The sequence below is a fragment of the Rhinolophus ferrumequinum genome, chromosome 4, assembly GCF_004115265.2.
Source record: "Rhinolophus ferrumequinum isolate MPI-CBG mRhiFer1 chromosome 4, mRhiFer1_v1.p, whole genome shotgun sequence".
NCBI classification, from domain to species: domain Eukaryota; kingdom Metazoa; phylum Chordata; class Mammalia; order Chiroptera; family Rhinolophidae; genus Rhinolophus; species Rhinolophus ferrumequinum.
The window spans coordinates 54,117,027-54,144,698 of record NC_046287.1 but is presented as its reverse complement, the minus strand read 5'-3'; the positions used below and the strand labels follow the sequence as shown (position 1 = coordinate 54,144,698).

Below are 27,672 nucleotides of genomic sequence, written 5' to 3'. Positions count from 1 at the left end.
GGTGCAGTTAACGTTCTTACATTGTCAAAATCCAGCAAGCTCGGGCATGTCACAAACGACACCCTCGCCCTGGACTACAGCTCTCCGGGTAATCCTCACATGGGCTGCCTGTTTGCAAACAGAACGGTATGGTGGCCTCAATGATGCCTAACATCCCAAATGCTCCTAAATACTCTTCCTCATAACCTCAAAAACATCTTAAAGGTCAAGTACTTCGCCAGATAACTGTAAGACCTCTGCTAATCCTCTTAACAATACTACCAGGCCAAGACCAGCAATAGCAACTTAATTTTACAATGGAGTAACTATCGAGGCAACTGAGGCTTCAGCCAGGCCAGCCCCCCAACAGGGCACACAGACACTACACACAGAGCCTGAACCCCCTGCCCTGTCACCTAAAGCCAGACACTCCTGACCGTTCATGACCTAATACACTGAAAACAGACTGATTTCAAACAGTTTTCACATTTGAAAATAAAGGTAACAGTGGTGCCTGGCTCTGTCACAAGAACTAATCAACTATTCATAAAGTAGCTGGATTTTTTTTCTTCCTGCCACTGTCACTCTCCAAGTCTGAGGCCCCAGTGCCCCCATCGGTGGTCCCTGATGCCCTGCTTCCATCTCCAACACAGTCTGGACTCGGGGGCCAAAGTCATCTTCCAAAATCATTACCACTTGCATTATCAAGCAATAAAATTCTGCCACCCAGAAGAAACCATTTTCTAGCACACTCCCTTCTATCTTTCATGACATTTTTTACATAATTAAACTACATTACCTATATAATTTTGTATTCTGCTTATTGCACTTAACATGAAAACATATTTTACATTTTTAATAATTATAAATGGATGTACTACTGTTTACTTAGCCATTCTTATACTGCTATGTATTTAGGTTGCTTGCAATTTATTACTATAACAAATAATCCTATGAAAATACCTTTGCACAAACATCTTTAAATATATTTCAGGTAATTTCTCTGGGATGGATTTAAGAAGTTTAATTACTAGATTAAAGGACTTGAGCATTTTCAGAATCTATATACACCTATTACTTTTGAGAAATCCTACATGGATTTACATTTCTACCCTTATTAGAACTGAAGATTCTCTTTAAATCTCTGCTCACTGGACATATGTAATACCGCTATCAAATTTTTTATGGTAAGCTTAACTATCCTGTCAGAGTGTATGGACTAAATGTTTTGTCCTTCAGAAATGTATGCACTGAAGTTGAAATCCCCAATGTGATGGTATCAGGTGGTGGGGCCTTTGGAAGTAATTAGCTCATAAGGGCAGAGCCCTCACGAATGCGGTTAGTGTCGTAATGGAGGGCTGAAGAGACCAGAGCTTGTTCTCTCCACCATGTGAGGATGGGCAGAAGGCAGCCCTCTGTACACCGAGAAAAGGGGCTTTGAACCTAACCATGCTGGCACCTTAATCTTGGGTTGTTAGCGTCCAGAATTGTGAAAACTAAATGTCTGTTTAATCTACCCAATCTATGGTCTTTTGTTATAGCAGCCTGAACTAAGACACAATCATCAGTATTTGCCGTTTTATATTGCTCACATCATTTCCTATTTATCTATTGATCTTAATGTATTTGTCTTAATGAGCTCTTCAGACATTAAAAATAATCTTGTGTTGTTATAATTGTTGCAAATAATGTTCCAATTAACTTGTAATTGGAAATTTGGTTAATATTGTTTGAGGGCAAATAATTCACTAAACTTTTATGTAGCCTAGTCAATTTTAGTATTTTCCTTCATGTTTACATTCACTGTTTTTAACTTCTAAAAAGCCTCCCCCCCACCCCAGCTCCAATGCATTATTAACCAGCCATATACAGACCCATTGGCAAAGAATGGAAGTCTGGTGAAGCGCAATACTTGAGCAATCTTTGGCTAAATACTGAACTCTACTGCCCTGAGTGTGAATACTAGGAAGCCAAGTTTAAAATGCCAAAAAAAAAAAAGGTTTTTGTAAGAAAATGAACAGTGCCTATCAGTGACTGCGGGGGCAGACAAACCACAGAGTCAATGGAAGATACTAAACAAAAGAACAGCAACAGTAACAAATCCTGGGGACCCAAGAATTCAGAATCTGGAGTTGCTACAATCTATCTCCTAAAATGTCCAATTTTCAATGAAAAATTACAAGATATGCACATGTGGCCCACACAACCCAAGAAACCGGGGCACTCATTGGAAACTGTCTCTGAGGGGGCCCTGATGTTGAACTTAGCAGAAAGAAGCCCCAGAACAGCTATCATATGTCCATAGAAGGACTTCCAGTTTCAGGTCTCATATGGAAGGAGCTTGGATATCATCATTCCATCCTAACAAGTAAAAAGTCTGAGCAGACTGAAAAATCAACAACTCTCTTCTTTGGTCCATAAGAAAGGGGAGGACCACAGCAAACCAGTGTCCCGAAGACTACAGGCATATGCAGGGAGCCATGACTACCAGACCAGAGCAGAGACACGTGAGCAGAAGCCCCGGTAGGAGCCAGTGCTGAGGTTGGAGAACCTGAACTGTGATTGATAAATGGCTGGAGCTTAGTGTACACAACTCTGAGAGTTAAAAAGCCCAGGGGCAACCAGTCACAGGGAGGGCCCCCACAATATTGGGAAATTTATCTCCAGGAGCTCAACCAAGTTCCCAAAATAAATATCAGAGAAAAATGTCCTGGGGCTTCCAGCAGAGGGAGGGGAATAGGAACCATTCTGTCATACACAAAGCCTGCCCTCAGGGGAGACTAGTTAACCAGAGTCTAACTGACTGGGGGAAGGGAAACACCCAACTCCAGCTGGCTTTAGCCATGATGTCCCACCTAAGGGGGGGAGGAAAAAAAATCTGAGAAACCCTTGTTAACAGTCCAGAGGCACACGTCCACTACAAGACTGAGATGTAATAATCCTAGGACTATGGAACACTTCTGTTTCCTCACATCTCACCACCAAATTACTAAAGGCCTGTTTGTAGCAGTTCCTTTTACCCAGTACACCATGTCTGGCTATCAATAGAAATTATAAGGCACACCAAAGGCAAAAATACACAATTTGAAGAGACGTAAGCTTCAGAAGCAGGCATGGCAGGATGCTGGATAAGTCCAACAAATGGGGGATTTAAAGCAACTATGCTTAATATGCTAAGGGCCCTAGTAGATAAAGGGAACAGCCTGCAAGAACAGATGGACAATGTAAACAGAGATGGAAATCCTAAGAACCAAAGAGAAAAGCTAGTTAAAACAACGAGATACCACTACACACCTATTAGAATGGCCAAAATCCCGAACACTGACAACGCCAAATGCTGGTGAGGACGTGGGGCAGCAGGAACTCTCAGTCACCGCTGGTGGGAACACAAATGGTGCAGCTACTGTGGAAGCTCGTCAGTTTCTTACAAAACTAAATATACTCTTAACATATGTTCCAGCAGTAGTACTCCTTGGTATGTTCCTAAGAGTTAACAGCTTATATCCACACAAAAATCTGCACACAGATGTTTATAGCAGCTTCACTCATAACTGCCAAAACTTGGAAGTAACCAAGATGCCCTTCAGTAGGTGATGGATAAATAAACCGTGGTCCATCCAGACAATTTAATATTATTCAGTACTAAAAAGAAATGAGCTATGAAGCCAAGAAAATACATGGAAGAACTTTAAATGCATATTCCTAAGAGAAAGAAGCCGATTTAGAAAGCTACAATGTGTATGATCCCAAGTATATAACATTCCTAAAAAAGCAAAACTATCAATGCAGCAAAAGATCAGTGGTTGCCAAGGGTGGGAGTGAGAGGAATGAATAAAGCACAGAGAATTTTTAGGGCATTGAAAACATTCTGTATAATATTATATGTCATTACACAGGTAACCCCCATATAACATGGTTGTTAGGTTCCTAAAAACTGCCGTGTTATGCGAGTCCGTGTTTTATGAAACAAAGAACTAGTACAAAAAAGGGGTTTAGGTTCCAAAAATTAAAAAAAAACATACTGTTATGTTTTTATAATTAAGAGAAATATCTTTATTAAAGTAATTTTCACCAAAAGAATAACATTAATATGTATTAAATAATGTTTCATTCATCACTACTAAGCTTTTATGACGACGTTCAGTGTTATTCGGAGATTTCCCTAATTTCAAATGAGATTATCTTTTGCTCCTAAAATATCTTACTATGCTCCGTGTGGCTCGGGGGTCTCTCTAATTCTCAAACCACGTTAGCGAGAAACCATGTTCTAGGATGCTGTGTTGTATGACAGTTTTCCCAAATTCTCGAACCGTGTTACAGAAGTGCCGTGTTACGTGGGGGTTACCTGTACATTTATCCAAACCCATAGAGTGTACACCACCAAGAATGAATGCTAAAATAAACTATAAACTTTGGGTGGTTATGATGTGTCAACGTAGGTTCATCCTTGGTAAAAAATACACCTTTCTGGTGAGTGACGCGGATAATGGGGGAGGGTATGCACGTGTAGGGGCAGCGGGTATTTGGAAAACCTCTGTATCTTCTTCTCAATTTCACTGTAAGCCTAAAACTGCTCTAAAATAAAGTCTTCTTTTTAAAATGTTCAAGTAACTAAAGAAAACTATGCTTAAAGAACAAAAGGAAAGTGTAAAAACAATGACTCAGATGCAGTCTATTTGACTATAAAAATAATCAAACGGAAATTATGAATTGAAAGGTAAGACAAATGAAAAATTCACTAGACAGACTCATCAACAGATCTGAGCTAGAAAAAGAAATAATCAGCAAACATAAAAAGAGATCAATAGAGACTGTTCAATCAGAAGAACAAAAATTAAAAATGAAGAAAAATGAACGGCGTCTTAGAGACCTGTGGGACACCATCCTGCTTACCAACATGTGCGCAATGGGAGTCCCAGGAGAGGAGAGACAAACAGATGACTGTTCCATAATAACAATCATAAATCACTAAGAACCACTTTTTACTTCCCCGTGGTTTTTGGTTTGTCTTGACCATCAGACAAACCGCAGCAGAAGATACATATCCATCCCCAATCATGCTTATCTCCTCATTCTGTCTTAATTTCAAAATGTTTGTACCTGCACCTGTAACACTCTCCTCACTACTGTCCACTGATCCCAAGCTGCGACTTAAGTCTTTCATCTAACTGTATTTTGAGACATCAGCCCACACTGGTCTTACGTCTTGGAGAAACTTATCTTCCAGTGGAGTTAAAAATACCTATATCTCAGTAGTTTCCTGTGAAAATGAAACTACAAAATGAAATATGAAAATGACTAACATTATCTACAATATTTTGTTCTGTGTGCTATATTCTGTCCTGTATTTTACTTTTCTATACAATTCAAAAATATGGAATTCAAGAAAGCTGAAACTGATTCCTGGCTTAGTCACTAATCACTGTGTCACCTTGGACAAGTTCTTTAACCTCTAGAGCTGTTTTCTCTACTTTGAATCGACAGTGCTATACTAAAAGATGATTTTCTATGAATTCTATGAATTTATGTCCGTAACAACTACAACTGGAACATTCGTTATTTACTAATGTAGCTTTATATAAACAACAATTGAGATGTGATTTTGAGGTCAAGGTGTTTTCCCATCTTTCTGAATGAAAGAGTTAGCTGGTTCATCTTTGAACAGCACAGGTGATATAAAGGCTAGTCTCCTTATATAAGCACATTTAAAGAAGAAGATCTAAAAAAGCACTGATTATGCTTCAATCAGAAGAGGATTGTAGAATATAAAAAGTAAAGGAAAACAACCAACCAGGATTTCTAGACAAGTATGGTTTTACAAAATATCTAAGGGAAGAAAGATTACTGGAAATATTAGAGAAATGCTGCTGGTACCAATTTAGAAGCTGCTAACTTATTTCCTTCTAATACACTTATTTAAACATGTATTGGTACCCCCTTATCTGCAGGGCACACATTCCAAGCAAGACCCCCAGAGGATGCCTAAAACCACGGATAGTACTGAACCCTCTGTTTACTATGTTTTTTCCTACACGTACAAACCTATGATAAAGTTTAATTGATAAATTAGGCACATTAAGAGATTAGCAACAATAATGAATAAAATACAATAGTTTGAGGTACAACAGCAAAATTAGCACAAATTTCTCCCTCGTTCTTGACAATTACACAAATAGAAGATTTGTTCTTACCATAGACTGTAGCAACCTCAGCATATGATTGTTTTTCTTTCTTTATTAAGTCAAGAACTTTTACATTTTCACTTAAAGAAAGCACTTTCAAGCTTCTCTTTGTCAGCATCATTCTTGCACTTTGGTGCGCCATTATTAAATAAGAGTTCCTTGAACACAAGCACTGCGTCGATCTGAAAACTGAGACAGCTACTAAGTGACTAAAAGGTGTCACGTGAATCACAAAGGATGATTCACGTCCTGAGCAGGGCAGAGCAAGACGGCAAGAGATTTCATCACGATATTCAGATGGGCGTGCAATTTAAAACTTATAATTTTTTTTTTTTAAAGATTTTATTGGGGTAGGGGAACAGGACTTTTATTGGGAAACAGTGTGTACCTCCAGGACTTTTTTTCCAAGTCAAGTTGTTGTCTTTTCAGTCTTAGTTGTGGAGGGTGCAGCTCACCTCCAGGTCCAGTTGCCATTGCTAGTTGCAGGGGGCGCTGCCCACCATCCCTTGCAGGACTCGAGGAGTTGAACCGGCAACCTTGTGGTTAAGAGCCCAATGGCCCATGTGGGAATCGAACCGGCAGCCTTCGGAGTTAGGAGCACAGAGCTCCAACTGCCTGAGCCACCGCGCTGGCCCCAAAACTTACAAATATTTTATTTCTGAAATTTTCCATGTAGTATTTGCAGACTGCAGTTGACCGTGGGTAACTGAAACCACAGAAAGCGAAACTGCAGAAAAGAAAGGACTACTTTAAACTCTAATAAAAGATAAGTGGCTCTCTCTTTGGAACATCACTGTGGATTATGATTGTATTATTCATCCTGTGAATCCTTCCCCAATCTCTCACATAAGAATGCAAGAGAAAAAGGCAGCTCCACAAGTTAAAAAGTTTTCCTACTAAGAAGCCCTGAAAACCATAAAAAAGACTTTCGCTGTATCTTTTTGTGGCTATGTGCAAAAAACCACTCATATAACATGTTATATACTAAAAAGCCAGGAAGTGAGTAAAGCCACATCCCAGGAACAAACACCCAACAAGCACGAGAAGGACTGAAGAGGATGTGGAGCGCTGAGCACAACCAGGAAAGGAGGGGGCCCCTCCAAGTCGGGTACATCCTGACAGGCAACAGAGTTGGGGTAGAAGTCAGAGTCCAGAGGAAATGGATGAGGATTGGTGAAAAGAACAGAAGAAATCAGGGAAGCAGAATGGGACTCAAATGAAGTATTTCCCAGGAAGAGAAGATCCGGAGTTGACCAATACAAGGAAAAGGAGTCCAAGAATGCTAGTGTGGTGCTTTCAGCGGCATCATCCCCGAGAGACCAGTGAAAGGACACAGCAGATGAGAGAAAACAATTAATTGCACTAGAACATAGGGAGAAATTTCGGCCGTATCTGTTCACTGCTATATGCCCAATGCCTTTAACAGGGCCTGTCACAGAGAGGGCGCCTAATAAATACTTGTTAAATGAATGAATTTTCCCCAGGCTAACTTGTCCTGTAAGATTTGGGGTCTAATGAAAGGTAAACGCTTAGGAGAAAGCTGAATATGCAGACTCACAGCAAAGGCTGCAGCAATAGGTCAAATGCCTCATATTCAAATGTGTCAGTTTTTCACAATTTCTTAATCAAAGTACCAAAAAATGAAACACTCATGAAAAAAGGGCTACTTCAAAAAAAACACTAAGCAGTTGCTATTTCTCTTAAAAAATTCAAAGGTCGAGGTGACCGGATGGATGGCTCAGTTAGTTAGAGCACAGTGCTCATAACACCAACGTCGCCAGTTCGATTCCCACATGAGCCAGTCAGCTGCGCCCTCCACAGCTAGAGTGAAAACAAGGACATGACTTGGAGCTGATGGATCCTGGAAAAACACACTGTTACCCAATATTCCTCAATAAAAATTAAAAAAAAAATTCAAAGGTCTCATAGCCTCAGATTTATATCTCCTGATCAAGAAAAGATTAAAAGTGGGGGGGGTGGAAATAACTAAGTAAATACACACTTTCCACTGAATTAAAAAAAATCCATGTTTAGAAAGTTTATTTTGCTGGTTTATCATACCAAGTAGATATATAATAGCAATGCAAAATTTTATCCAAATAAAGAATATAATTTTCTATTTTCTGTATAATATGCAGCTGTGCAGGGACAAAGGTTTGGATTAGATATTAGATTTAATATCAGATATTTTTAGGCTCACAAACTGCTCGTGCTAAGTTTCAATATGCAGCAAGTTATAGGATTCTGTAATACTTATATTTACTATTTATGTCTAACACTCTCCTCTAATTTCATGCTATTTTTATATATTTACATACATACGAGGTATGACAAGTTCGCAAACTCATCCTAGAAAAAGTGCTACATACCTCACTGCTGAATATCACTACCGTCACCTTCGAAGTACTCCCCTCGGGAAGCTATGCACCAATGCCAGCGCCTAGTCCACCCTTCAGAGCAACTGTGGAACTCTTTTTCTGGAATGGCCATCAGAGTTGTCATCGTATTACCCTTGATGTCCTGAATGTTATCAAAATGTCTTCCTTTCAATATTTCCTTTATCTTTGGGTAAAGAAAAAAATCACTGGGGGCCAGGTCAGGTGAGTAGGGAGGGTGGTCCAATGCAGTTATTTGTTTACTGGCTAAAACCTCCCTCACAGTGCAGTGTGAGCTGGTGCATTGTCGTGATGCGAGAGCCAGGGATTGTTGGTGAAAAGTTCAGGTCATTTTCGTCTTTTTCGCGCAGCCTTTTCAGCACTTCCAAAGAGTAAACTTCGTTAACTGTTTGTCCAGTTGGTACAAATCCATAATGAATAATCCCTCTGCTATCAAAAAAGATTAGCAACATCATTTTGACTCTTGCTTTGGACTGACGGAACTTTTTTGGTCGAGAATTGGCTGACTTCCACTGTGCACTTTGACGCTTTGTTTCAGGGTCCAGTTGGTACACCCATGTTTCATCACCAGTGATAACATGACCTAAAACATCGTCTTGCCTCTCCAAAAGGTTTTGGCAAACTTCGACTCTCCTTTGCTTTTGCTCATCGGTGAGCTCCTTCAGCACATTTTTGCACATACCTTTCTCATGCCAAGATTTTCAGTTACGATTTTCCATCGATGTTTACTTGGTCTGCTATATTTCTCACAGTCTGCTGACGATTTTGACGCACAATTCGATGAATATTTGCAATATTTTCGTCTGCTTTGCTCGTCACTGGCCGCCCTAACCTCTCTTCATCAGTGACATGTTCTCTCAGAAAAATGTTTAATCCATTTGTACACTGCTGTTTTCTTCATGGCATTAGCCATATAAATTTGGACAAACATGTCCCCAATTTCACTTCTACTTTTGCCAAGTTTAACAAGAAATTTAATGTTTGTTCATTGCTCTAATTCAAGCCTGGACATTCTCGTGACACCACACAAAAACATGCAACAACAATAATGAACGCCACTCAGCAAGACACCGCCACACGTCGACACAAACACAATTGTGAGACACTGACATACGAAGGTTATGAAACCTTAAGAAGTTTGTACAGTGCTGCCAATGTAAGCACACGATGGCAAGTTCACGAACTTAATTGTCATACCTCATGTAAGTATTTACACACACGCGCGCACAAATCTCAGGAAAGACTAGATTAAGATGTATTCTACATCGCTGAGTTTTGGAGACATTCAAAAAGCAATTTATTCTTTAAAAATGTTTTGTAGTCACTCACCACATTGTAATAGCTTTTGTTAATGGCAGTCGTGTCAAATCCTTTGGGAGGACTCTTCAGGGTTCCGGATTTGGGAGACACCGGCTTTTCTGAAATAAAAATGTAATGTAGTTTTACTGATCAACACTAGAGACGACCAAATGCACCAGCCGCTTCTCACAACCCAACACGACTGGGCCAGCAACCTCAGCTGAAATAACCAAAAGGGGAAAACTGAACAGAAGGCCTGCACACAGCAAGGGAGGGATCACGGTACCTGCACCTCTTTCTCCTGCTCAAGCCCCCGAGGCCAGGGAGCTGGCGACCTTCACAGCTGTGCATCATGTGGGCCATTCTCCCAGTTCAGGCTAAAAATCAGACAGATTATGCTCCACTGTTGTCATTAAAGAATACTCAATTGTAAGCTACACATCTAGCTTAGAAGTGTAGTAAAGAAAAAATATTACTCAAACAGAATCAGTGAAAGCGTTGGCAGATTATGTGACAAAATTAAAACAGTAAGACCGACAGTCTAGACTATATTTTAGGGATTCTGATCACTCAGAATGCAAAAGTCTCTCTAAACAATAGGATCTGGCTCAAGGCAATAGACAAAGGAGAAGGAAAACTACCCCAAGCAGGGACAAAAGCAAGAAAAACCACCCTGCCTTAAGAACTTCCACAGCAGGGACAACAAAGGAAGCAGTCATGAATACTGCAAGGATTCAAATATTTTTAAATTGCATGGCTTTCATTCAATATCCATTCAAGAGATATTTAGCAAGCATAACAGGTACTGAAGAAGTGCTTGCTGAAACATGGTGGAGGTGGGGTGGTGGTGGTGGTAGAGGTGTTTTGTGTGTGTGTGTGTGTGTGTGTGTGTGTGTGTGTGAATCTGGTTCTATGGGGAGCGCTATGTCTGTCGATCACTAGTTCTGTGTATGAGTATGTCTGTCTATCATTGGTTCTATGGGGTGGGTGTGTCTGTATCATTGGTTCTGTGTGGTGGGTCTGTCTGACAGCTAAAAAGTAGTACAATGAACTGATATTGAATAGTGGGGAAACAGTGAGAGAACACAATTTGGTGCTATATTTCCTGGGGCCAACTGAAGCAACAGGTCTTCCCTTTCTTGCAATAAACTAAGATTCAACAATCACAGGCTTTTTTTCCTGCCTCTTTTTGGAATAATGAGAGTTCTTACTATTCCTCATTTTCCTCTCCTACTTGTTTAAAAGTTACATATCCACTGTTCTCTGTTCTCATGGGTACCCCTTTATCCGTGAGTGTTTATGACCTCACAAAGCCTAGAGTTAATCCTTACAGCCTGCCTCCTTCAGAGGACTCTTAATCCTCACAACAACTCCTAATTCTAACTCCCTTTTCCTACCTTCCATATTACGGTTGTCACCTGATTTATACATCCCCCACACTGGTCATGTCATTCACTCATTCTAAATGGGTTAATCTCTGTGTTCACCAATTTGTTTGCTGCCAGTGTTCTCAATCCTATAGGTTTTAATTGTTTTGTTATATGTCTTCCTAGCTCTTTTAGTTAAGGTGTACATAATGTATGTAGTTGTTACGCCTCTATGTCTTTTTAATTCTGTAAGAGTCCCCTCTCTTTTTTATTAAAGCCAGCAGAGAGGACGATCACCTTCTCGATCGTCTAGTCTACCTAATTTTCTATTCGGGAAACCTCAGGAAAGCTTTAGACGCTTTGATGATTTTTTCACTATTATTTTCCTAGTTCCTACAACAATGGTCACTCAAGTTAATATTTACCAAATGGATGTGGGTTGTGGTTTTAGAACCAAGTGCAATCATGACAACCTTTACATTGCAGTATGGAAAACATAGCTGACCAAAGGAAGAACCAAAGAGGAGTGAAAGGTCAAGCAAGGTAAAGACCATATATTACAAAGTGGGGCGCATCAAGAGATTACTGCCAAGAGTACATGAGAGTCAAAGACTCAAGTGTATTATTCAACATCACCAATAAAGGGAACCAACAGGAGAACAAAATAGTAATATACAGAAAAAGCTTGCAAGGAGAGAGGGCAGGGGAAGGCAAGGAGTCAGGAGATAAAATCAACAGAGAAGTTGCAGCATACAGAAAGAAGGCAGCTCAGGAGAGGGTCCTCCTGGAGTAAGGGCCTGGAGGTAGGGGAGGAGCACATAAGCTCTTCTGTCCTACTTGTTTGTTTTCACATTCTTGTATTACTTTAACGTGGTACTTAAAAACAAAACAAAAACTTTTTAACAAAAAAATACCTAATACTGAGAGACTATCGAGTCTTACCCCGAAACTACTACACACCAGTTGACCTATGGGATGTGTCTTTGAAACTGAGGCTGTTTAACCACCATCCCTAGGATATGGCCACGCTCACAGAATACCCCCCACAGCACCCAGTGACATGGGTGTTTGGGTGAGTGCTCGTTTATGACGGTAATCCGGAGGAACATTCACTCCTACATTCCAGACAAAATTCCAAACCGCCTCATCCCAGATCCCTCTGTACATTATGCAAGGTTCCCCACACATGCCTCAGAGGTGCAAATCTTACATTTTATGCTCTTCCCATCTATTGAAAATTCTGCATCTGGAAGACAGAGTATGGAGAGGCCCATCTTGTAATGAAGCCACATCCTGGGTTCTTTCCAAAACCTAACATCATGCGCACACATACACACGCACATGTGCGCGCACACGCCCAAAGCTATTCTACACCAGAGAGAAGTGAGGACTAGAAAACACTATTTCCAGCGATACAAAGGAGAAACAAGGTTCTGTGTTGCCTTTGTCCCTTTCCCTGCAAATGGTTATTTATAGCAAACATTGTGCTTTCACAGCTAAATAACTGTGTCCAACAGCTTGCACCTTGTCACTTTTTGATGTCAAAAATAAACTGTTCAAAGTGACAAACTTAGGAAGTGGCAGTGTATGACCATTCATTAAAGATGTGTGGCTCAGGGGCCGGCCCGGTGGCTCAGGCGGTTGGAGCTCCGTGCTCCTAACTCCTAAGGCTGCCGGTTCGATTCCCACATGGGCCAGTGGGCTCTCAACCACAAGGTTGTCAGTTCAATTCCTCGAGTCCCGCAAGGGATGGTGGGCAGTGCCCCCTGCAACTAGAAAACAGCAATTGGACCTGGAGCTGAGCTGCGCCCTCCACAACTAAGACTGAAAGGACAACAACTTGAAGCTGAACGGTACCCTCCACAACTAAGATTGAAAGGACAACGATTTGACGTGGAAAAAAGTCCTGAAAGTACACACTGTTCTGCAATAGAGTCCTGTTCCCCTTCCCCAATAAAATCTTTTTAAAAAAAAAAAAAAAAGATGCGTGGATCAGCAATTACATTTACGTTCTGACATCACTGCCAAGCATAGGTTATTATTACTCATCATCTCAAGCTGACCAGCACTTCAGTTTTACAAGAAGTGCCTTTACTGTACACAGATAATGAGCTGCCTGGAAATGAGAGACATTAAACTCATCACTTCAGAAACAATCATTTGAAAGACACCTGGCGAATGTGTCCGCACCCCCGGAACTGGGCTTGTGAGGCTACGGAACACAGTTTGTTCACCCGGCTGCCTCGGCCCTCAGTGGTATCCCCACCAACCGCACGCGCCTTATCACGCAGCCCACTAAGGACTGAGCGCCCCCACGTTTACTTAATGACAGCAGCAACCAGCGTCTCACTCCTAGAGCCAGCCTTGTGCCTCTCTGTCCTTCCCTCTCCCTTGAACTTAAGAAACTATCGTGTGTGTAAAACATATATATCTACATATATGAAATACAGTAGAAAGCCAGGGGTTTTTACAAATAAAAAAAAATGTACATAGGAAGTAAATGCTAAGTAACAATGATATAACTTCCATAAAATAGTAGATTCGGGAAGCATATACAGTGCGTTTGCAGCAAGTGTTAGAAACATCCTTATGCAGACTCTTGGAAGATATGTCTTTAAAGAGGAACAATTTCAAATAAGAAGCCACACAGAGGTCAAAGGCACAAATCCATGAGGCTCGACCACAACACTGCCGTCTCTCACCACAAGAGGGCAAACAATCACAGCTACTTATACTTCCCCAAGAAGTGGGAGAGAGAAACCAGACATGCTTGAGAACTTACCTGGAAACACGCAGCCCAAAAGATTTTAAATGTAGACCTCAGTTTTGTTTATTCAGTAAAAATATTTGTAAATCAAATCAAAACTTAATGCAGAAGAGCAACTCACAACTTAAAGGACGTCAGTGTTTTTGTTTCACGAGGAAGTGATCCTAACACAATGACCAGTTACAGGCGCCTATATGTTTGGGACCTGGCACATTTTGCTTGCAGAAAATGAAGCATTAATTACACCGTAAATTACACTGCTTACATTAAACACACTCTTCAAAAAAGGAAACCTATTCCAAAATCAGAAAGCCACATAAAACTACTGAAAAAAATGAAACACTAAATGCCACTGTGATCCTAGAGTTTTATTCTCAACTGTTATAAAGTGATATGATCAAAAAGTGGTTTCACGTCTTTCTGTCTCAAATGCCGACATTTAACATCAGACGGGGATAGATTTCCTTAGAATATACTGAGGTAATCTGAGAACACTAAGGATAGGAAGTTATTCCCAAGAGTTATGCCTTTGGTTCAACTGTCAGATAAGAATAATTAACATAACAGATCACCAATATGAGCAAATCTTTTTCCTTATACTTTAAAAAATAAACAGAAAAAAAAAAAGAAAATTTCCAAAGTTACTTGGGTACAAAAACTTGGGAGACCATGTGACACCCACAAAGAGCTCTCTGACAACAATGAAGTTATGTACCCTTGTTTAAAGGGGTGTATCTGTCTGTCTCTCACACACCCGCGGAAACACGGGATAAGACACAAAAACAGAATTTCAGACTGAACAAAGTGCTGCAGTCATCCCTGATGTACGCACTTATAAGTAGGTTATGGCTGGTTCTTCTTAGAGCGGCTTCGATCCTCACCAGCTCTCAAGCCCCACACACTACTCCAAAAATGGGACCTGAGAGCAAGAAGTCCCCACTACATTGCTGTACTTTAAAAGGGTTAACTGTGCAATGAAATGAATTACAGCTGACCCTTGAACAACATAGTTTTGAACTGCAGTGGTCCACTTTACACGGATTTTTTTTCCAACAAATACTGTAAATATATTTTCTTTAACATTTTTCTCTAGTTTACTTTACTATAAGAATATAGTATAAAATACCTATAACATACAAAATATGTATGTTAATAGACAGTTTATGTTACCAGTAAGGCTTCCAGTCACCAGTTAAGTTTTTGGGGAGTCAAAAGTTAATATGCAACTTTTCAATGGTGCACGAGTCGGTTCCCCTAACCCCAGAAGTTGTTCAAGGGTAAACTGTACTACAAACAGACGACACGGATGACATTCAAATCCATTTGAAAATAACACCCAGAAGTCACCTGAAGAGAAGATTGAGACCCACAAACTCTATCTTTTCAGAGTAATTTGCAAAGGTTAACTTTGAAAATTCCATGAAGAGAAATACCTGAAAAGTAAAAATTCATTCATTTGCACTCTTACTATGGTGACTCAAAAATCAGACCAGAATTCCCATTTAAATGAGTCATTCTCAGCAGAATTCAAGGAAGCCCTGTTTCAACAGACATCGGCCCGATCAGCGGGCTCCACTCCCGTTAGCGTAGCCCTTACCAGCACTGACCTCCTGATGGCGTGCCCATTACCCGCTCAGTGACCTCCTGATGGTGTGCCTATTACCTGCTGTGTGACCTCCTGATGGCATACCCCATTATGAGCACTGTGACCTCTGGATGATGTGTCCATTACCAGCTCAGTGACCACCTCGCCCTCACTGGTAAAAGGAAAGAGCACCTCATCCTTTCCCACCCTTCTTGACTCCAGCATCCTCATGGAAAGGGCCAAAGTGCTGCTCTTTCGTCCCCAGAAGTATGAATCATGGGAATTCGGGACTAGCCATGAGCTTTCTCAGGGCCTGGACTCAGCCTGCCCCAGCCGTCAGGCTCGAGGGCCAGCGCTAGCGCTGCCCAGCTGTCCCAGGGACTGACCAAGTCACTACTGAAGTCCAACCAAGTCACAGACGAAGCCACATTTCCTACCAGCTGTTCTGTAAAGTCAAGATGACATGTCCATCCAGGTCAACCTGATACTACTACTACGCTCTCAGCTGGTTCTACACTTGGACAGGTTAAAAGATTATTTATTTGTATGCTATGCCCTGAATATCCCATCAACACTTGTCTTCTGGGGCTGTGGTAAGGAATGAGGACTGCATGAATGAAGTCACAGATAAAAAGCACTTTATGTGATAACCACAACATAATGAGCAGCCAAAAAAATCTTAACTATTATCAATTTTATTATAGTAATAATGAAAAAATACTGTTTTTATTATCAACAACCACAGAAAAATAGCAAGAATGAAATACTACTCCACACCCATTACAATGGCTATTATCAAAAACAAAAAAAACAAGTGTTGGCAACAGTGTGTAGAAATTAAAATCCTTTTGCATTTGTGGTGGGAATACAAAGTGGTGCAGCTGCTATGAGAACAGTTTGGTGGTTCCTCAAAATTTAACATAGAATTACCACGAGCCAGCAATTCCACTCCTAGATATACACCTGAAGGAACTGAAAGTAAGGATTCAAACACATACCTGCCCACCCATGTTCACAGCAACATTATTCAAAATAGCCAAAACATAGAAGTGACCCATATGTGCCACCACAGATGAATGGATCAACAAGATGTGGTTGTGAAACAGAACGTATATATATTATATATATATACATATATATATATATATATATATATGTATATATATATAGTGGTTCCCAGTTCGGGGGAGCAGAGCTACAATCCTTATAATTTTTTAAGTGCTGAGAAGACGGAGCATCTTTTGTTCTACTGAGGAGACTCTGGGTGGCTAGTCTCTAGAATGACTCAGCCATGATTAGAAGCTTGGAATTTTCAACCCTACCCCCTTTTCTCAGGAAAGGGAGAGGGGCTGAAGTGTGAGTTAATGGTCAAGCATCCCTACGTGCTGAAACCTCCATAGATCAAATATATGGTGATGGAAGGAGAACTGACTCTGGGTGGTGAACACACAGTGGGATTTATAGATGATGTAACACAGAATTGTACACCTGAAATCTATGTAACTTTACTAACAATTCTCACCCCAATAAACTTTAATTAAAAAAAAAAGAAACCTCCATAAAAACCCCAATAGCACGGGTTCAGAAAGCTCCCAGGTCGGTGAACACCTCTACGGGCCAGGAGGCTGGTACAGCCAGGAGGCTGGTACAGCCCCAACAACATGGGAACAGAGGCTCCTCCCTCAGGACGTCCCAGACCTCACCCTACGTGCCTCTTCATCTAGCTGTTCATCAGTATCCTGTATTATGTAAGAAGCCAGTAAACGTTAACTAGTGTTTGCCTGAGTTCTACGAGCCATTCTAGCAAATTATCAAACCCAAGAGAGGTCATGAGAACCCCAATGTATACCCAATTGGTCAGAAGAAACCCAACTGGGGGGAGGTATGTAAAGTAAAAAATCACTTCCATTGAACAACAAAAAATAAAAAAATAGGGAAGAATTTGAATACTAAGCTCATAGTCACTTACACAAGTTCAACTGGATAAAAAAACTTAGTATCTATTGAATACATCCATTTCTTTCTGTTCCTTCTCCCCTGAAGGTAAAGCATCAGTCCGTTCTGGCAGCTGGCCACTTACCGCTCGGCTTGATCTCTCGCACGTAGTTGCTGGGGAACCAGCCGGTCCTGCCGTTGTGGGTGCCCTCCCACCAGCCCCCTTCCTCCACTCGAGTGACATGTATGACGTCTCCTTTCGTAAAGGAAAGCTCATCTTCATTTGTCTGCTGGAAGTTAAACTTTGCTCTTACTACCAGTTGATTGTTGCTATTATCAGTCATGTCCTAAAACAGGGAGAGGAGAAGAAACATTTCTTGAAGTATAGTCTATGTCATTATAAAATAATTCGATTATATTTTACTATTATAAATATAGCCTAACTGTCCCAAACAGCAGAAGAATGTTCAAATTTGGGAAATTTAAGTTTCCTCTCTCCTGAAGTGCACCTTGGCCAGCACCACCACCACCACCTGTTCCAGTCCCAGAGGAAACCCTCTCAATAGCCTGAAAGGTCTTATTCCTGCCATTGTCATGCCTACATAAACATACATACATTCGTATGGAATTATATTGTACATACTTCTCTACAATTTACAAAAAGTCAATAAACTGTGGTCATTTTTTCAGCACTACCTAAAATTACTTTAGTGTTAACTAACTGTGTAATATTGTACTGCATGGCTATGCCATTAATTTCTTAACCAAGTCTCTATTACTGAATTTACGACTATTTCTAGTGTTTTTCTACTGCAAAACAAGGCTGCATGAAAATTATTTGCACATCTATCTTTGAACACACCTGTAAATAAGCCTGTATGTTAAATTCAGATCAGAAAACATGGATGACACATTTTAAATTTTAGTATCTATTTCTAAGTTATCCTCTAAAAAAGTTCTGCAAACTTTCACCAAGCTACTTTCCCACCAATAGTATCTAAGAGTTATTTCTTCAAACATTCACCAACACTGGATACTGCCAGACATTTTTATTTTTGCCAACTGATGGGAAGAAATGGTACTTCATTTTAGTTTGGATTTTTCTCAGAAATTAGGCATAATTTGCAGATCTCTGAAAAGTCAGACGAGGAAGGCAGACTGGCTAGAATTTCTTTTTACCTCCATCTATCCCAGACTGGGTGCTGGAGAGGCTTGCACCCCAGAAACATCAACAGGAGTAAACAAAAAGACATCCCCAAGAAAAGCATGCTCTCCTATCAAAGGACCAGGAAAGGGGCAGCAGACACTGACAGCGCGGGTAAGCCCGCTCAGCCTTCACCCGGGTGTCCATGGGGACATAGAACAGAAAATCTCGGAAAAGAAGCAGAACTTATAAAATTTACTCAAACTGACAGTGAAAGAAAATGACGAGAGCTCAAGGGACTTGTGGAAAATAACACAGATCTGAGACTAGTATCACCAGTGTTGGAGGAGAAAGAGGGCAACAATGAAAAATGGTACAGAAACATGGTTGAAAATGTCCCAAATTTGGCAAAAGACACAAACATACAGATTCACGAAGCTGAATGAACCCCAAACAAGATAAGCCTAAAGAAATCAAGACCGAGTCACTTCATAATTAAATTTCAGAAAACTAAAGACAAAAAAAAAATCTTAGTATCACGACAAAAAAAGACATCTGCAGAGATGTGAGATCTTAAAAACTTTATGTCCCATGCACCCTTTCTCAAGAAGTTAGTGAAAGTTGAGCTCCTCCAAAACAGGGGAATTACCCAAGAGCAAAATGATGATGGAGAGAAAGAGGCAGAGGAGACGACTCGGGTCACAGGGACGAGGATGAAGGAAACTCCGAGACGGCAGCTGGCAACCGTCTCGGTGACACCAAGTGACTCAAGAAGACTGAGTTCCTTAGAAAGAGGAAAGTGAAAAATCTTAACACGTCTGAATATACAAGAAGAGACTCTTAGAAGCAAAAGAATAAGACCGCAATCTGCAAAAGGTGCACAGAAAACTCAATGAGGCAACAATGACTAATTCCAGAAAACAAAATGCTGTTAGGAAGGAAACACAGCACAGCACACCACGGCTCTGTTGTGAGTTGGGCGGTACTAACGTTACACTAAACACTGACCCAAGCGAAGCCATGACGGAGCTCGTGAGGAAGAAGACGCAGGAAGCGGTCATGCGGGTCCGGGGCCCTATTCTCCCTCTTCCACTGTGTGAAGTCCACAGTGATAACACTTCAAGTTTAAAAAAGAAAACCTAGTATAATATAGGCATTTTATTTAGAGACACACAGGCAAATATCTAAAGAATCAAGGGGAAAAAATGGAAAATGGTTGTCTCTAGCGATTTTTCCAGAATAGCAAGTCTTGGAGAATTAATTGGCTGACTCTTTAAACTAGGTGCATGTATCACTGAACAAAAAGATAAAAGCACAAACACAGTGATAAGGCAGATCTTCAAGAGCTGATATAATTCCTAAAACATTTAATGCTTATTTATCTATTTAAATGTACGTTTATACAATAATATAATAAATACGTATTTAACAATTCCAATACATTAAATCTTTCTCTAATATAGTAAACATTTAGTGCATACTTAGTATTTAATACTTAGCATATTCAATACAGAAATATCTCTCCAACATTTGGCAAGGAAACTTGGCTGACCACTGTCACCTCAAACACGACGCTTGCTGGCACACCTGAATGGTGAGGGTAGGATAAGCTCACCAGTCTGAGTGAAGCTCACATTTGGAAAAGCAGCACATGCTGTCCTTGCTCTGGCGCAGTGAAAGCTTATCGGGCTTACTATGCCGTATCAGGTTTTCTCTTTCTGCAAACCACTGTCCTCACTCATTAGTTGTCTACTATGATCTTCATTACGTTCTCCTTTCTGTGACTTGTCCTGGCTCCGTGTAGAACATGCACACAGCCAATCCTGGTGACAAATTCCCAGAACAGAATACGACACGTAACAAACAAACTCGCAGAGCAGGCCCCTAAGGAGGTCACACTGCCCCTGGGGTGACCCTCCTGCCAGGGCATCCACCTCAGCTCAGCAACCAGCGCCGACGTCCCTCTGCACACAAGTGCCGCCTGAACCTAAGCCAAGGCGCAGTGGCATCTTGTGAGACCTTATAAGTGGGATAAACTACATTCTCCCTACTACGCGCACTAATCCTCTACACTCAAGGCACAGGCCAGGCAAGCACCGCTGACGCTTTCTCTACTTCACACACAGACACTCCACAAAGGAAAGGACAGAGAGGAGTTTGAGAGGAGAGGTGGAAAGAAAGGCACAGAGCACAGGCAGCCAGTCTAGATCCATTTAAAATTTCTGATTCCACAAATTTCCATTCATTCAGCACTTACTACACTGAAGGATATACACATTTTTACGATACTGCTTTAAGAGGGCTGTTTAGAGGGCAAGATGCCAAAGACAGGCTGAAAAGAGGGTGTGCTATGAAGAGTTGCACTCCCTCCAATGACTCTACAACACAACGGCTGCGTAAGGAGCGCTCTGGTCACTGTCACTAGTGTCACAGGAAGCTGGGAAGGATGTATTTAATCGCTATCGTATTACTCTGGAATTTTTTCCTTCCCTTTTTAAAAAGCTCTCGTGAAACTATACCCTGTCATCTATCTGGACTCAACGTGACACTCCACAACAGTCTAACACGTAACAGGCTGAGCAAAAGAAGCCAGTCGTAAAATGAGTATATGCTATGGCATTCCATTTACGTAAAATACAAAACAGGTTAAAACTCATCTTGACTATTAGAGATCAGGACAGCAGACAGAACAAAGGCAGGCAGCGCCAGTCAAGTGCTTACACAGGAACGTTCAACTTGTAAAAACTCAATGAGCTGTTTGCTTGGGATACACACTTTTCTGTATGCATGTTACATGTCAAGAAACCTTAGTGATGGGAGGAAATGGAAGAAGGAAAAAGTGAGCCCCATCCCCAGTGGGGCACACGCGTGGTACCTCCTCTGTAAACAGTAATCTGCACCCCCAGTTTGTTCTTAAAGGCTCTTTCTGATTCCTACAGTCAGAGCACCACCCATCAGCACCACGCATCTGTAACTTAATCAAGTACTTGACTTTATCCGATGTTCTGAAATTATCCTAATAATCCAAAACCAGGATATCCTGTTGTGCGGCCTCCACACAAACTCTACCCTTTCCTCCATTCCCTAGAAGTACCTATATGTTATATAACCTCATTTGTAGTAGAAGAAAAGCTTGTCAAGGAGGGGAAGACTCAGCTTCTACTTCAATGGTTACTATTTCCCAGTGCTGTGAGCTTGTGTAAATATCTTAACTTCTCCAAGCTTCAGTTTCCTCATAACGTATTTCATCAAATATAAGATGCCAGAAATTAGACAATGCCCCATAGTTTTATATTCCACCAAATTATTATGATATACCATCAACTGTAAGACACAGGCTACTTTCAGACATGCTAACACTTTTTTTAAAGGTCTCAGAATTGATTAAATGTGGTATTTTGTTTATGGTACAGAGAAACTGAAAAGATTTTTTTCAGTTAATGCATTTTAATACACTGTCTTACTTGCCTTGCAAATACATTTTGTGAACTCAGTAACCAGTGCTGGCCCTAGTCTCAGGGGACCACAGGGAGAGGAAAAGCTTTAAGAGCTCCAGTATAGTCTCCCATAAGTCAAGGATGATGGGAACAACCACCTCAAAAATATTCCCCCGAACTCTAAGGAAAACTTGGGGAGCCCCATGTTGTACTTAATAAGAGTCAACAGATGAAGCAGGGACATAAGGAATCCCAGAAGCATTCAATAGAAGTTATTTAAGAACAAAAAAGGAGAAAGTCAACCTTAAATGGGAGAAAAACTATGACCCAAGTCAACAATCTGGGTCTCCCCCTCTCTAATTCAGTTATGGAGTTTCTTTCTGGGGGGGTGAAAGGAACATCACAGAGCGCAGGGTCCCATAAAGAGCTCAACTAAGCGCAGAATATTGGAAAGAGGGTAAGAAGAAATCACCCCAAGAAAGGAATAATCAGAAAGCAACTGGGAAGTGCCATAGTAAAGAAGTTAAAAGTTCCATTTCAGTGCAAAGAAAACACGAGAACTATTCAAATCTGCTTCCGTCACCAGGCAGGAAATCTGTCCTCGAATAGAGAGATGATGAATTCACAGACACAGAAGCAAGATTATGCAGACAACCTGAAGCACCAAGGTGGTAGTCAGGCAAGATAGTCTTAAACAGAAATGCGAGCAAATACAAAAGGCCCCTGAAAATACTAATCCTTGCTCTGGGGATGGTATCGCCTTACACAATTTCAAAGCTAGGCTCAATTTTAATGAGATCACAAAATTAATGTTCCATAAACTACAAGTTGTTTTCTTAGCTTAATTTTTTTTATTATGGAAAATTTCTAACACAAAAGTACAGAATGATAGGTATACCTCCATGTACCCATCACCCATCTTTAAACAAACATCTTGCCACTCTTGTTTCATTATAAATTATTTTTAATCCAAGAAAATTACCTCGAAGTACTATTAATAACACACACAGAAAAATCTAAGAGCAAATAGTTATTCTTCCCCAGCATGGTAATACAAGTCTTGCCAAGTTCATTTCACTAGCAGCTAACCATGTCTACCAATCACAGACACAAAAATAGGTGAGATGGCTGAGGTCTTTTCATTTCTGGTGTAACTTAAAAAAATTTCTCTAGCTAATGAAAAATTAACCCTATACTTACTGTGACCTCAGTAACATTCATTATCAACATTACATTTCACTTTAATTTAAATTCTACATTTGCAATCCAGTCCTCATTTACACAAAAACGAAAAGATGAAAATTGCCACAGGTCAATGGGTGAGACAGCAAATATTTCTTTACCCAAAGTTTGCTTAATACACTTTGCTCATGTATTTAATAAAGCTAATTAAAAATATTTTTCAAGTGTTCTGTGTTTTTTTTTCTTAATTTGGAATCCTAACACTCCCACTACTCTACAAAATTCCTCTACCATTAAACCCTACCCCTCATGGGGTCGCTGTGAGGGTTATTTGAGTTAGTCCAGACAAATCACCCAGAACAATGTCTGACACAGAGAAAAATAACTCAATGCCTGTTGTACACAAAATCAGAAACAGGGTAAAGGGACTTTTCTAAGAGGAAGAACAGTCAAAAAATAAAGAGCAGAGTTAGCCTGAGTTCAAAAAGTTCAGGAATACGTAAAAGCTACAATGCTCCTGTAGCTTTCAGTTCTTAACACTGCTTGGTGAACTTGAATCTACTTCGTCCTACAAAATATACCTCTAACCAAAATAATTTTTATTTCTTTAGGATTACCGTTAGCTTATTTAACAACATTCCCTTCCAGAGAGAAAGCTGTGGTCCCCTACAAACTTTAGAAGAATTGGCTTCTCTTCAGACTCATGTGAGAAGATCATTTATGTTTCTAACGTAAAATCATTTACTGAAACGTTGCAAGAAAGCAAAGTCACATCATTTGCTAATCAAACTAAGTGCCAATCACCCGTTAGCTCCAAAGGGGGCTCAACGTGTTTTCACAATGACAGAGCTGCCCATCCTGGTCAGCTGATGTGATGGCCTTTTTCCACACTTCTTCCATTCAGTACCAAACTTAATCCTTCCCCAGTTTCTCATTTCCAATTTCACTGTTAATCCTATGTTCTTTTGCTCAGAGCCTGTATCCCGGTGATTTATAAGTGGATTTTTCTTCACTTTCCAAGATGACTGGTAATCTAAGTTCCTTCCCTACCACATTACTAGCCATTACGAGGAAGTCCCTCTTTCATATACTGCATCCTGACTCAGTAAAGCATTCTAAGTAATGCTTTTATAAAGAGAAAACCCACCTTTAGGTTTCTTTAGCTTTTAGCCATTTCTTCTTTATACAGCTAAGTATTTTTACAAATACATATTTTTTATTCCCACAGTTCTGTACATGTGTGCACAGATGAGAAAATACTATCTATGCACGTGACCAGGGAAATATTTTAAAGCACACACCTCTGTAAATAAACAGATTTATGAATCTTAAAATGTAACCCCCAAAATACACAAGTTTCTCAAAAGCAGTCATTAAGCATTCTATCTGGATAATTTGATGAGAAGCAAATGCCAAACCTGAGTAAAGGAGCAATGGTGTGAAGTCAAACCACCCTTTGCTCTGCAACTCTGTTAATAGGCACGTGTGTCGTTCCCGACGCTCCTACACACAACTCACTTCCCCGACACATTCCAACTGCAGTAACTAACTCTCTCAAACTTACCAAACTTCGATACTGGCCCTGGAACAATTTTGAAGTCCGACTGTGTGAAGGCTGGGATCCCAGGGAGTCGAAAGACTTGATCCGATGAGATGAGGGCCGAGCACACACGGAGTCACTTCCCAGCCCAATATCTGCAAAGGTCGTACACAGAGAAGAGGGAGCTGAAATGCCTGCACCCCCACTCCACACCAGACTCTAAACTGGGGCAGCCCCCAAGGGACGCTCCGCAAACCCCAACAAAGCAAGCCATTTACGCAGCAAACAAAGCGCAGATTCTGTCGGCTACAGAAATGACTTGCAAACATTCCCCAATCACCTTTCCAGAAATTAACTGGAGACCACCACGACTTATCAGTTCTTGGCTAATATAACTTTTGAATTTGTGAAATGTTCTGTAACTGTTTTTAATAGTTTCCCTTCATCTGGAAAAAACAGCATCTCAAATTCCAACACTTAGCGGCGCACCTCCCAGAAATCATTCCCAATCCATCTCCACCGCACGCCCACGGCTCCAGCATCACTCCTCACGTGGGAAGCAGCAAGGATTATTTGGCAACAAAAGGAAAAGACTCTTACTTAAAACCAAAACAAATCCTCTTGTAGTTTTCAGCCCGAGACCTTTCTGAGGATTATTCCCTCAAAATGAAGGTCGCCCATGCTTTCCTCGCCTCACAGAGTTGTTGAAAGGATCAAAGGAAACAGGTACTAAAAGGCTTACTTGGTTCTCTCTCTGGAATCTCTTCGTTATTAGACACTCCACTTAGGCCAACAAGTAAATGTTAGCACCCACTTCTCAGAAGTAATTTGACTTTTCTTAAAAATGAGGCCATGAGAAGTTTCCTGAGGAAATCGCTGTTCTGTGATGCATGTGCCTGAGATTCCCTAACGCTACGTGGCAGCCCCTGGATGGCCCTCAGCAAACCTGCGCTATGAGGAGGCAGCGGGGTGGCCCCTGAGCACGGGGACCCCCAGCCAGGACTGCAGCTCCCCCTGGACACACTAAAGGGAGTACCCCGCATCTGAAGAGCCAGGACAAAATGGAAAGAGACCACAACAAAAAAAGCTTAAGAGGTTACTGATCAAAAGAGACATATCAAAGTCTAACTTTCCCCCATAAATCTGAAACTAAAATCTGTAAACAGAAAAATAAAAGTGACTTTTATGAAAACAGAAGAGCCACTAAGTCCACGCAGCTCTGCAGGACAGAACTTCTCAGGGCTCACAGGACGGGCGTAGCCTCCCTCAGAGGGATTTGCACAGGACCTTCCTTTGTCCTCCGAGGTCTGGGAGCTCACAGAGGGGCACGCGTGTCCCCACCTCCACTCCCCGTCTCCAGGAGATGTGCCACTCGGAATGCTGTAAACTGAGTGCCCTGATGCCCTCGTCACCTCAGCAAACCTGGCCCAAGGAGGTGTTTACTTTAAAGGCCAATTCACTGGCAACGTCACTGCCATGGTCACACCTCACAAAGTCAGTAGATCTGCTAATATGAGTTTTAATCAGCATAAACTTAATAAAAATCCAGAGGAAGGTGTTTCTAGCTCCAAGACAGCCCATGAGTGTAGCTATATGAACGAGACATTTCTCCTCTGTGATACTTTCAGGTAGAAATCGCTCTGCCCACAGAAAGGAAAACACCTGATATCTACCTGGGACCTAAAGAAGAAGATGTTGTTCCAGTGAGAAATTTTTAAAAATCACAGCAAAAGTAACAACTAAAATTTTAATGCAATGGAAGCTTATTTTCTGAATGCATAATGCTCATTTTGCTGCTAAGAGAAAAGCAAATGTGTTTGCCCTTTTATCTTCCCACCCCCTCAAGTTCAATAAAAAAGGTCTTACCTGCTGTTACTTTATTTAGAGTCACTAAGGAACTGAGGACCTTGTTAAAATTCTGCCCCTGATACAAATCATTTGCATCAAATGTCTGAAAGGAAAAATTAAACAAGCAAAATTAGTAGTCTTATATTGGGTGCAGGATAAACGAAGTCTTCGCAGCAATATAAGTCCCACACGTAGGATTTACAAACGAAATCCTAAAGATGCAGCAAACCTGAAAAAGCAGGACCAGTGAGCTCAGTTTACAATCTGGGGCTGGAAGATCCAGAATAGCCTTATTTAGGCGTCCCTTAATCCTGGACCTGAGACCAACTCCCCACCCTCCCTCATAACCTACGGGGGAGCCCTTCCCAGGTTAGGGAGCTGATTCTGTGAGCGCTCAGTGAATAAATGCTGAGGTGGTTTCACAATCCTTCTTCTTAGATTAAGGCCGAGGCCGCAGGGCAGGCACACTACCGACAGATTTCCTCTCCTAGTCAGTCAATTCCAAAGCTAACAGCAGCAAAAGAGAAACGCAGACATCAGAACAGATATGAGCAAAAGAAGGGGAAGACAGGAGATACAGATTCCAGAACGAGGCCAGGTAGTTGGAGGGAGGGGGGGATAAGACACCTCCACCCTCAGGGCAGAGGGCTGAGCCAGAGCAGGGATGCCTAAGCTGCATTTTCTCCCATCTCCACTGCCTCGACACTGGGGGAGAGATGGAGTGGGTCCCAGCACACGCATGCACAAAGGAGCTGAAAAATCAAGTACATTAGCTTGCTTAGATACCTGACAGCTAGTCCACAGTGTGTGTGTACACACACATATCAAAACACATAGATCTCATTCCCAAATACCATCTGAAGACTACATATAGCTTTTGATCACCAAATACTCCCCACAAAAAAAAGAAATTTTAATAGCCAAATCATCCACAACTCTATGCCAAAAAAACTATGAAAAAATTTCTTTTAAAGATGCAAATAACAGAAAGATATAATTTTAGATACCAAA

General features: G+C 41.0%; 1 protein-coding gene across 8 annotated transcripts in view; it reads right to left on the bottom strand.

Annotated features, from left to right (window-relative positions):
* ARHGEF7 (Rho guanine nucleotide exchange factor 7) overlaps nucleotides 1–27,672 on the bottom strand; it is a 130,586-nt gene that overhangs the window by 53,906 nt on the left and 49,008 nt on the right. For all 8 annotated transcript variants that reach the window (XM_033103998.1, XM_033104000.1, XM_033103994.1 and 5 more), the window contains 4 exons: nucleotides 26,680–26,764; nucleotides 24,838–24,968; nucleotides 17,656–17,857; nucleotides 9,887–9,975 (listed from right to left, as the gene is read on the bottom strand). In XM_033103998.1, the coding sequence (XP_032959889.1) occupies nucleotides 9,887–9,975; nucleotides 17,656–17,857; nucleotides 24,838–24,968; nucleotides 26,680–26,764 (507 nt within the window). The remainder of the gene's footprint in view (nucleotides 1–9,886; nucleotides 9,976–17,655; nucleotides 17,858–24,837; nucleotides 24,969–26,679; nucleotides 26,765–27,672) is intronic.